We start from the raw sequence: 12,304 nt of genomic DNA, 5'->3' as shown, positions 1-12,304 counted from the left end.
CTAAATACTTTGACTCCAAAGCCTGTGTCTTTCCCATGGTAGAGTGTGATGAATCTCAGAATATCAGAGCTGGAAATAACCTTAGAGATTACCTACATATTAAATGTTTCCCAAACATTCTGAGGTCCAGCAAAGGGAAGGGACTTGCCTGAGCCAGTGGAAGAACTGGGACCAGAAGCCAAGAAGCTTCCGGTTTGGAGTCTTTCCATTAAGTCACCCAGTCACTCCGGGAGCTTCTTTTTGTAGCCTCCAGGGCACAACAGAGGCCATAACTTCTAGGCCTCTTTGTGTTTTAAAGACCGATCCTATCCTTGGATCACTGCCTCAACAGCTGGGGATCTGGCCTACTGGGTCCTAGAGAGGAGATGGGTAGGGTGGAGGGGAGTCACACGTCAAGTAAAAGTGCTACAGTACCAAGCCAGTGTCTGAGGGAGCCGAGCTCCCTCACCTCCTCTCCCTGCATCCTTCCCTCAGCATGCGTGTGCACATTGTTCCACACAGCATCACAGATCCACAGAAAATAATCAGAAGGGAGCTCAGGGACATAAGCCCAGGTTCATGCTCTACAAGGTTTTTCTTTCTCTCTGTCTCTGTCTCTGTCTCTGTCTCTCTGTCTCTCTGTCTCTCTCTCTCTCTCTCACACACACACACACACACACACACACACACACACACACTTTCTCTGTTTCTCCTCTCGGTCTGAATCATTTCCTACTTTTTCTTTTTCTTTCTCTCTCCCCTCTCTCTCCTTTTTTCTTTCTGCCTCTGTCTCTCACAAACACACACTCACACCCACATATGCACACACTCTTTCTCTTTTTCTCCTCTTTGTCTGAATCCATCTCTCCTACTTTCTCTTTTTCTTTTTCTCTCTCTCCATCTCTCTCCTCTTTCTCTTTCCTTTTCTCTCTGTCTCTCGTTCTGTCTTTCTCTCTGTCTCTCTGTCTCTTTGTCTCTGTTTCTCTCTCTCTCTCTGTGTCTCTCTCTCTCTCTCTCTCTCACACACACACACACACACACACACACACACACACACACACACACACACCAATCATGTATTCGTGCAGATGGGCATACAAACTTGCTCCTTGCCTGAGGGTACAAAGCTCTTCCATTGTGCAGGGTTAGCTGAGCCCATCCATCCATGCAGGGCACCACCTCTCTTACCCTGAGATCTAGGCTGCCTGCCAACAAGCAACCAGCAGGAACCAGCTCTCCTTCTCCTAGCTGCCAGCCCTCCCCCCACCCAGGAATCCTGCCAGCCAGCCATGCCAGGCTGGGGTTACGAGGTGAGGAGAAAGGGTGGGGAGGGAAGGCTTAGTACAGTTCTGAGAGGTTAACAGGAAGCAACGGAAGGAAGTAGGAATCTCTCTAAGCACTGTGGGTATTCATTGCCCATGTCCATCAAAGTAAAATTGAGGAGGGGTAACAGTTGAAAAAGCAAGCTCAGGAAGCCTAGAACCAGGGACCAAATCCCACCCCATCTTCTCCCATAAAAGATGAGACCTCAGCTCTACCAGAGTTTGGGCCCTAAAGAAGATTCAACAGTTCTATACAAAGGCCATTTTTTACTCCTGGCAACATTCTTCTAAACTGTCCACCCTTTTCCCATTCTCCTCCTGCCTGGCTCCAACCTAAGGTTCTCTATATCAGACTCCAGCTACAGATCGACTCTCTGAGTTCCTGAGAAATAAAATTGGACAAAGCAGAGATTTCACCCAAATGTGTGCTCTATGGGACTTACCCACCACTGATATGTAGGCAAGGTAAGCCCAAAGTTCCTTGGCAGGAAATTTTAAGATCTGCTCACTAATAGAGGTGGGAACTACTTCCTTCTAAGATCTGCTCACATGTAAAGGTGACCACTAACTCCTTCACACTCTATGGCAGAGACAGAGAGAGAGACAGGCAAACCCTCAAGGGACCACTAAGTTATGGCTGTCCCATTTGGAGAGCTCCCAGGATCCAACTAAGGGTCCTTAGCCCTAGATATGGTCCCTCAGAGAACCTCAATATGAAAGATCCACAAGAATATCTAGTTCAGCTTTAGACCTGAGAAAGATTCACCTTGGCCAAGGAGTATCCATCCTCTGCCTGAAGACCTCCAGTGATGAGGAACTCACTACTGCTTAAAGTTCTAAAAGGTCACACAGTTTCCTTTTGCCAGAATCCTCCAAAAACCCATCCCTGAGTCAGCAACCAATGTAGGAAGAAGAGAGCTTGATAGTCACTTCCTAATTTGTGAAATTGTCATTTTTTTTAACAAAATTGGATTTTCCATCAAGCTCTCTTGCATCCGACTTAAGATGAAACTTACAATGGACTACTTCGTTCCACATCTCCCACTCTCCCTTCCCAAATCCATCTCCCTCCAGCGACCTACAGCCAAAAGAGCCTGAACTATTGAACTTTGATTATCAACACAGAGAAAAGCAAGGAGACTACTTGCACAGGACCCCTCCATAGCACAAAAGCCAGGCTCAGAATTCACTATGGAACCACGTTAGCTCCTTGGAAGTTGTTATTTAGGGTGGGAAACGCATATAGTCAATTTTTTTTGGAGAAAGTTCAGGTGTGGCCACACCTGCCAGAAGGAAGACTCTCCCCATCCCCCAGAATCCCATCTGAGAGACATTTTGGGTCCTAGCAGTAAGGAATGCATCTCATCTCCAAGAGCTCCATCTGGGCTTCTATAAGTAGGAAGACTCTCCTTAATCCTCACTCATGGCATTTCTACAGTGCAGTAGAACTCCTTCTTGTCCTATCTGAAGGGTTTCCAACATCAAGAAAGAAAAACTCTTTCCCTGAGAAAGAGAGCCAACCCTGAGTCTCCAAGGGTCTGAGATCTGGTCAAGATTTGAGGAGTGAGGCGGGGAGAAGAGGGATGGCTGGGGCCCCTGTGAGCACCCGCCCCAATCCCCCCGAAGCCCCAACAGCTCCACACACAAGCATTAACATGTTGCTGCTTCTACTCCATGCTGTCAGTACTGGGGGGGGGGCTGGTTTGTCAGAAGAGGAACAGAAATGGAAGGCAAGGGGGCAAGCCAGGGGAGGGGGAGATGTTAGGGGTTCACACCATGGCAAAGAAGGGGAGCGTTACCCTGCGCCACAGCCAGACAAGTTGATTTACCTGGAAGGGAGGCCTGGCTGCTGGGCTTGGCTTTTCCGACTGCTGTTGCCTGGACTGCATCTTCATTAAATGCTTAATTAAGACTGGGGTGTGGGGAGATCCAGGGCTGGGATTTTTGTGTGGAGGGAAGGGAGAATAACCCTGACTGTAACCTCATCTCTATTCCTCCTTCAAAGTTTTACTAACATCCTGCCCCATACACAAAGTCTTTCCTTACTATTTCATAACAGAGAATTCTTCTCTGAATGACCACTATACCAGAGTTGGAGCTGCATCGTCTAACCCTGTGGTAGTCTGCCTTTTTGGGTTGGTTAATTTTGCCCACATGTGTCTTGTCTTTCTAGAAAGACTATGGACCTCTTGAATGTAGAGATCATGTCTTTCCCTTCTCTTGATTGCAAAACAAACAACCAAACAACTGAAGAATCCATAGCTAAGGGACAGAGAGGTCTCTGTGGGGTAGTCACTGGATGGGGTGCCTTATCCTTCATCATAAGGATTTCTACTGCTATTGCTGTTAGCCACCCCAAAGACCTCCTTTCTTCCACAGGCTAGCCTTAGCCATGCACGTGTCATTTCTGCTCAGGAGAATGGTAGCTTCTGGAGGACAGGAACTCTTTTCTTTTTTGTCTATAGCCTTAGCACCTATGTATGGATTAGCACAGTGCCTGGCATATAGAAAAGCTTAATAAATATTCATTGAATTGAATTAAGTGCTGGATCTGACTGGTCTATGTATCCTAAATCCTTGTATTGGCTCAGCTCCTTCCCCTGGCGAACCTGTTGCCTTTTCTGTTAACTTCTTATTCCTCCTTTCCAAGGTTGGATTTTAGGAGATGGGCTGGAGGGTTTGAGAGAGAGAGAAGAGGGAGAAGGAACCAGGAAATGTGTCTAAAGTCCACTGGCTTGATCTCTGCCCGAGGTAAAAGGTGCCCAGTGCCAAAGAAATGTCAGTGGAGTTGGTAAGGTTGGCAAATACAAGGTTGAATGGGCCAACGAGGAGTATCAAGGATAGGGGAGAAGGGAAGGAAGCCATAGCTACTACAATAATCCTGACCTTCCTCATTCACTAGAAATCCCATCCTTGGGTGAGGGTTTCCCACCTGGGAGGAATGGGGATAGAATTTAGGCTCAGGTTGACTAGACCCATAAATCCATCCATCAACCCCCTTCTCCCAAGCATCATATGCTGGCCTGTGAGAGGCATCCTACTTGTCACCCAAAGCATCAGGCTCTCTGGAAGCAACAGGCAGGGCTAGAGTAGTGCCAAGGAAATGGGGTCACAACAATCTCCCTGAAAAAAGGAGATTCCATTTCCTTCCCATCACAGATAAAGAGAACTTCCCCCACTTTTTCTTGTTTACCAGGCCCCCAGACACTTGACATGACATCATTGCTAAGCAAATCATGAGAGGAGCTTGTGAGAGGCAGGGGAGGGAGGGCAGCATCTGACTGCCCCCCATCTCTGTCCCTCATGGCCCTTTTCTGTTCAGAAGTTACTGAAGACTGCTAAGACTTAGGATCTGGGTTAGACTTGATGGGCTTCCTCAAAAGCATAGATCCAATAGGAACATGGCAGGTGAAGAAAAAGTCTTCTCTACTGACTCTTTTCTATGATGGCCTTAGCCCATAGACACATCTTAAATACTGCCTGATGAATGGATCTCTCTAGAGTAACAGTTGAAATGTTATGGAGAATAGCGTCAAAGTGCAGAGATGGGAAATTCTCCTTCTTCTGGCCACCAATCCCCCTTTTGGCTGCGACCAAACACAGGACAAGCCTAGGAATCAATTGAATTGAACTGGACTGACTCGAGCAGACAAAAGCCTGTGGACCCAGCCCCTTGTGCATGGGCGGGCCTGGCCGACACTTTTGCCCTCTCCCAAGCCTCGGTATTTCATTGCTTACAGAACACAGGCACAGCATGACCAGGGCATGGTTTGATTTATTTAAAATTCTTTTTATTTCAGAAGAAGCATGCTGATATGTACAGAAAGGGGGGAAAACTGTGGAGCTGGCCAAGCAAGCATGTTACAAAGAGAGGAGCACGTTCGTTGGAGGCTTGAAACGCCCTTGTCTGAGACTTAACCACACATATGTCTGACACTAACAACACGCTTGGGAACCCCCAAGACTAATAAGCTCTGGCGGGGCTAACCTCTTGATTATTCAACTTCCACTAGTGAAAGCATCATCTCATCCCCATCTTCTCTGCTTCCCTGAACATTTGGGATCCAGTGTTGGCTCCTTGGGCTCACCAGAGGTTGGCAAGGGGCTCGGAACCCGGACCCTGAGCCAAAGCATTGGTTCTAACACTCAACATGCACAAATGCCTAGCCCACTAGACTCAGCCGAATCTGGGGAAGCTGGCCTTTCTCACAAGCCAATTTTTTCAATAAGGAAACCTGAGCACAAACTGTGATTCACTCATTTTTCCCCCGATGCATTAAAACAGCAAATCTAAACTTCCTAGCCATCTGAAGGCTAAGGCTACATTGAAATGAAGATCAAATAAATGCCAACCCTGTGTCCAAGCAGAAGTTTTTGCAAGGGGGCGGGGAAAGGAAAGGAAAATTGATTATACTGAAGAGGATATAAGGGAGGCAGTATATCATCAGGGAAGGGGATTCTAGAATATTTCTCCTTAATAAGAATGTCTCCAACATTGACTGCTGTGTACAGCAGTGAAGTCATTAGCATCCCAATGAGGCTCCTTGGATGCTACACATGTCTTTTTATTTGGAGGGGGAGGGGAATGCAGGTAGAGAGGAAGGGAAGGAAGAGGGATTCCAAATAGGGTTTTTTGTTTTTGTTTCTGTTTTTGTTTTTGTTAATGTTTTTAGCTTTTCACATTAAGGATTTGGGCTGAGAGGCCATGATGCCAGTTGCGTAATTTGGCAAAACGTGGGCTGTTACGTTCCGTTTCAAACCTTTCCCTGTGGCATAGAGAAAGAGAGAGAGAGAAAGAGGAAAAGGGAAGGTGAGAGGAAGAAGAGAGAAAGACAAAAACAGAGAAATGAAAGAATTGGAGAGAGAGAGAGAGAGAGAGAGAGAGAGAGAGAGAAAGAGAGAGAGAGAGAGAGAGGAGGGAGAAAGAGGGGTTAGGGAACATATATGTCCACCACTCCCCTACCATACAACTAGGTTGAGGGGCAATTTATTCAAATTGGTTTCAAAAGCCACATGGGTTCCCAGTTTGGAGATCTTGAAAGGCCCTGAGTTTCTTTTGCCTAGGCAAGGAGAGACTACCATATAACCAGGAGCCAAAGAGATAACTAATCATTGGGATGAATGGTGACCCTCATTCTTCCCCCTCCCCCCAAGAGGACGCCTGGAACATCTCATCCTGCCTTGAAGACCTTGGAAAGTCATTCATTGAGAACTTGTCTGCATTGGGTCTCCCATGATCATCACAGACCCATTTCATGGCAAATCTGAGTCCCATGATTAACTCTAAGATTTTCGCATTGGGAATGGGAGTGAGGAAGATGGGAGGGAGAGCAAGACACATGCCATCCAAGCTCATTTACCTCACCGTGTTTGGAGGGGTCTGGGAAGCTTGTACTCAGCCATAATCTTATCTTAGCCTCTTTAGGGTTCAACTTGGGTAAGGCAGGATTGCCGAATTTTTAGTCTTACCCTGATAGATTGGACAGATCTCAAGATTCTCGTGGTCACCAAAAAATGGGGACCTGGAAATGGGTCTAGTTACCACTTAGGTTTTTCCTCCCTGATTAAATAATTAGGACAAAAATCTGCCTGCTGGGAAATGTCCTAATAAAAGGTTTTGACTCAGGTAGACTCCTCAAAGTCCCTGAAACTGAGCTCTGCTGCTGCTGGAGAACATTTGGCCCGATGCTCTCTCCTTGGAGAGAAAGATAACATCATCAGGCAGTTACCATTCCTTCCTTCCCCCCCCCATCATCTCCAATACATCTAGGGTGCCCATAACAGCCCAGCACAGCTAGCCAGGTCTGCTGCCTCCTCCAGATCTCTCTAAGCACCAGGAAAGGCACATGCTAAAGAAGGTTAGGGAAGAATTAAGTAGGGCTCGATTCATAGGACCAAAATTTGTGAGAATTAAAAGAGAAAGAAAGGGAGTGAGTAAGGGAAGAAAAAAACAGCAGGATGACCCATCTGGAATTTTGGATCTGGTAGGGGCCATGGAGATCATTTCTACCAGCTTTCTCATTTTACAAATGAGAAGACAAAGGTCCAGGTCTTGCCCAAAGCCACATCACTACGCCAACACGCTTTCCCCTACAACTTACTGGCTTTCCAACAGAAAAAGATAGGAGTAAGGATGGAAGTAGATGGAACTAGAAGAGTTTACATGGCCCCCTTAAGGAGCACATAACAATCTAGATTACTAAATGTGTCACTGGGGCTAAAAGACCTATTATGGCATGCCCCAGCAAAAAGAGGTTTTCTTCTTGGGGTACCACAGAATTTAGTGCTAAAAGACACCTTGATGCTCATCTGGCTAGGATAACTTAGTGCTTGAGGTACCTTGAAATGCAGCCTAATTGTGGAAATTAAGGAACAAAGTCAAGTAAGATGTTAAATTATTTATCCAAGATCACACTGGTGGCAACTAGCAGAGCCAGGATTAAATCCAGGTCAGAGGAGTATAGATCTAGACCAGGAAGATATCTCAGAGACCTTCTAGTCCAATCCCTGCATTTTACAATTGAGGAAACTGAGATGTAGGGAGCCCCTAAACCAAAAGGGGTAAAAGGCAGAGCCAAGATTCAAATCTCAGTTTCAGACTGAGAGCCTTCTCTCCATCACTTGGAATGATCTCATGCAATAAATGGAGCCTGGGGGACTTCAGGAGGCCCTGTGCTGATGATATAGTCTGACCCAAATGTCTCATTCCTCCTAAACCAGCCCACAGGGGAATGTTTGGAAGATGCAAATGACTTTTCAGAGTCCAAGGAGGGACCAGGTCTTTCTATGTTCTAGAAGCAGATACAGAATAAAGCAGAAGTGTCACACACACACAGGCCCAACCATGAGCATGGTCCAACCCAAATTAAAATGTAGTTCCTATCTGATTCTAATGTTCTGATATATTAATAAAAGAAATATGTAAGCATGTGTGATTTTCTAAGTCAGTAATTGACCTGCAGGGATCTTTATATAGGGTTCAGTAGCCACCATTTTTGCATAAGTTTGACACGATTGGCCGACCAGCCAGGTCCTAGACACTAATGGAGAGTATGGCTCTCTCTCTATTCAAGAGCACATGAGTTGCCTCTGAAATACAGGCTCCATCATTACTGGGTTTTTTGACTGGATGGCACAGTGGGTATGGGGCGGGTTAGGCAATATTCAAGGAGAGAACATCTCCCTGCTACAAAGTTTCTATCCTAAAGTATGGATTGTGAAAACCCAGGTTCAAAGAAATCTTCCATAAGTGATTTACCAGTATAAGTCAATTACTCAAGAGCCCAGCATGGAAGAGCATAGGATCCTAGATCCTGAACTGGGAAGGACCTCCATGGCCAGCTCTAATCCCTACCCTCCCATTTCACTAAGGATCCAAAAGGAGAAATGACTTGCCAAAACAATGGGGATTTTTTTAAAAATCTGGTCACTCCTATATGTGCCAAAATGTTTGTGGCAGCCCTATTTGTAGTGGCTAGAAACTGGAAAATGAATGGATGCCCATCAATTGGAGAATGGCTGGGTAAATTGTGGTATATGAATGTTATGGAATATTCTTGCTCTGTAAGGAATGACCAGCAGGATGAATACAGAGAGGCTTGGAGAGACCTACATGGACCGATGCTAAGTGAGATGAGCAGAACCAGGAGACCATTATACACTTCGACAACGATATTGTATGAGGATGTATTCTGATGGAAGTGGATTTCTCTGACAAAGAGACCTAACTGAATTTCAATGGATAAATGATGGACAGAGACAGCTACACCCAGAGAAGGAACACTGGGAAACGAATGTGAACTATTTGCATTTTTGATTTTCTTCCCGAGTTATTTTTACCTTCTGAATCCAATTCTCCCTGTGCAGCGGGAGAACTGTTCGGTTCTGCAAATATGTATTGTATCTAGGATATACTGCAACATATTTAACATATATAGGACTGCTTGCCATCTTGGGGGGGGGTGGAGGGAGGGAGGGGAAAAAACGAAACATAAGTGAGTGCAAGGGATAATGTTGTAAAAAATTACCCTGGCATGGATTCTGTCAATACAAAGTTATTATTAAATAAAATAAAATTTAAATTAAAAAAAAAATCTGGTCACTTAAATGAAGGTAATTTCACCTTTGATTGAGCGTGTCATGTCATCTTCATTGGTTTCAGTTTCCCTAACTTGTAAAATGAAGACTAGACTAGATTAAATGCCTTTCAAAGGTCCTTCCCAACTCGAAATCTTTGATCCATAAGCCTCTCTTTTGGATCCTCAAGAAGAGCCAATTCCTTCTAGAAATGGGGGAGATGTTGAGGGGATATAGGCTTCTCCTGACTTCCATGCTGACCTTTATCATCAGAGCTATGACCAGGGCGGTGCCATTGGCCATTGCAAGATAAATTGGATCACAGAAACATCCTTTTTTTTTGAGCTGTTCTAGCACAAGGCTAGATGCTTGGTTCCCAATAGCACAGGAGCCAACCTTGATTTTAGGGAAACATCCTACAATGCCCAGAGTCTCCAGAGCTGCCCTGCTCCCCCATGGGACTCCCTCTTAAAAGAGATCTGACTGCTTTAATAGCCACCAGTGGGAGATGAATGGCTCTCAGAGACCTTGAGCGAGAAGCAGAATTATAGTCTTAGACCTGGACACCACTTTTGTGGAAATCAACTGGGTTCAGAATTTTCTGATCTGATTTTTTTGCCCCTAGGAATATTGTCAAGGCTCTGCCGGTGGAGAAAGTAGGTGGAAAAGTCCTGTGAGCTGAAAGATGGTGTGTGTGTGTGTGTGTGTGTGTGTGTGTGTGTGTGTGTGTGTGTGTGAAGGGAGGAGGAGATGGGAGAGATAGAAAGCATTTCAGTTTTTAGTTTAGAGGTAAAGGAGTTAGAAAGGTCTCTTCCGAGTGAGCTGGTTTAAAGGAGTGGCTGTGGAGGAGCATTAGGAGGTGAGTAGAGGAATGAGAAGGTCACAGAGCCTGTTTCCAGGCGCTTACCTTGATCTCCTCAGGGCCTCTTCATCAGGGTCTTGCACTAGGAGAGGGAAAAGCACTGTTAGAAAGGCATGCACGGGGATCAAAGTTGGCCTGACTTTACAAAGTTAGCCTGACTTTATAAAGTTAAAAATCCTGATCTTGAACCTAGATGAGTTCTACATGGCTCCGTCTGACCCGGACAGACCCTGCTCGGCCCACGGGATGCTGAGGAGGTAGGTTAAAGAAGCCTTGTTGCTTTTTAAATCACCTCCAACCAGCCAACAACTGGCCAACATGGGCAAAATCAGCATGGGGGACGTATAAAGTCTAAGTGGTCATCTCTGCTTGGCTGCTACCTAGCTGTGTGACTCTGTGCCAGCAAATCTCTCAATCTAGAACTCAGTTTCCTCTGATAACACTGGGTAGCATTTACATAGCCTTTTAAGGTTTACAATATACTTTATAGTTATTATCTCATTTAGTCCTTACAATAACCTGTAAGGTAGGTACCATTATTATCCTGAATTTATAGATGAGGAAACTGAGGCACTTGCTGGGATCACACAACTAATAGATGTTAGAAGTAGGATTTGAATGTAGGTTCTTCCTTATTCCAAGTCCAGCACTCTATCTATATGTCTATATAAAATGAGGGGGCTGCAGAGAAAGGACTATGGGAACTGAGTGTGGATCGCAACATAGTATCTTCACTTTTGTTGTGGTTGTTTGCCTGAATTCTGTTTCCTTTCTCATTTTATTTTCTTTTTTCATCTGATTTTTTTCATGTGGCATAATAATTGTGGAAATATATATAGAAGAATTGCACATGATTAACATATATTGGATTACTTGCCAGCTAGGGGAGTGAGTCCCGGGAGCAAGAGAGGGAGAAAAAAAAATTGGAACACAAGATTTTGCAAGGGTGAATATTGAAAACTATGTAGGCATAATGTTTTGAAAATAAGAAGCTTTAAAAAACAAACTAAAACGAGGTGGGGGTGGATTAGGTGATCTCTAAGGTTCCTTCAAGCACTACCAATGGGGGACATGGAAGAGAATAAGCATTTATTAAGTGCCTACAATACAACTGGCACTGGGATAGGTCCTTTATAAATATTTGATCTAGGATAGTCTACCATATATTATCTCATTTTATTCTAGAACATTTTATGTGGGTAAAATGAATTAATTCACCTCAAAACAGAGCATTGAGGGTAACACTTAATTACAGGCTGTTAAAAACACAGTATATTGGTTGGAAGGGAGAGATGACTAATTAAAGAACGCCAGAGTCTCTGCTGGTGGAATTAGGGATATCATTGAACTAGGAGGTAGCCTCAGTTAAACTGAGACCTGTTAAAAACCTCAGGTTAAAAAGGCCCAGGACTTTCTCCAGTCAACTTGATCTATATCTGGCCACTGGAGCCAGATGGCTCTGGAGGGAAAGTTGGGCCGTTGACCTTGCATAGCCCTCCCTCTCTTCAGTCCAATTCGCTTTTGTGTCATGGCAGCATCTGCCTGAGATCACGGTCCTGTTCGAGAACAAAGAAAAGCCCACAGGGAGGAGGTAATAGAACTCTGCCCTGGTGTCAGTACAGTTGGTCATGCCCTTGGATGTAAGAATCATGGCCAAGTGAAGAAATGATAAGCCATAAACTTGATTGATCTGTGTTGAATGAAAGGAATCCATGACTAAGCAGAGATTTTCCTTAGAAGCAACGGCTGGGAACAAGTCCCTTCTTGCTTTGTCACAGTGCTGAGGCCCTGAAGAGCCCAGAAGATTGCCAACTTTCTTTATCCAACCTCCTTAACTGCCCTCTAGGAGGAACTACAGCACTGGGCTGGTCACTATTTGCAAGGCTGCATTCTGAGCGGGGAGAATGATTGGCTAGCCCCCTCAGCTTGGGAACAAGGCCTTTTGGGGTCAGACTCCAAGCTCCCACCTCATCTGTGTGTAGTGGAAAGAGCGAGGGACCTCAAAATCGTGGATGTAGCTTCCAAGACCACCTTTGCTACTTATTCCCTGTGTGATCCTCAGCAA

The 12,304-nt window shown here is 45.1% G+C and overlaps 1 protein-coding gene across 7 annotated transcripts in view; it reads right to left on the bottom strand.

The window, feature by feature from the left end:
- LDB3 (LIM domain binding 3) overlaps positions 1 to 12,304 on the bottom strand; it is a 117,492-nt gene that overhangs the window by 41,364 nt on the left and 63,824 nt on the right. For 6 of the 7 annotated variants that reach the window (XM_051982376.1, XM_051982375.1, XM_051982377.1 and 3 more), the window contains one exon: positions 10,285 to 10,321. In XM_051982376.1, coding sequence (XP_051838336.1) covers positions 10,285 to 10,321 — 37 coding nt within the window. Of the gene's footprint in view, positions 1 to 5,070; positions 6,068 to 10,284; positions 10,322 to 12,304 lie in introns of those variants that run through there. The other variant, XM_051982380.1, reaches the window with a different exon arrangement.

This window comes from Antechinus flavipes, chromosome 2, assembly GCF_016432865.1.
Source record: "Antechinus flavipes isolate AdamAnt ecotype Samford, QLD, Australia chromosome 2, AdamAnt_v2, whole genome shotgun sequence".
Lineage (NCBI taxonomy): Eukaryota > Metazoa > Chordata > Mammalia > Dasyuromorphia > Dasyuridae > Antechinus > Antechinus flavipes.
This window is presented reverse-complemented; position numbering and strand designations above follow the sequence as displayed.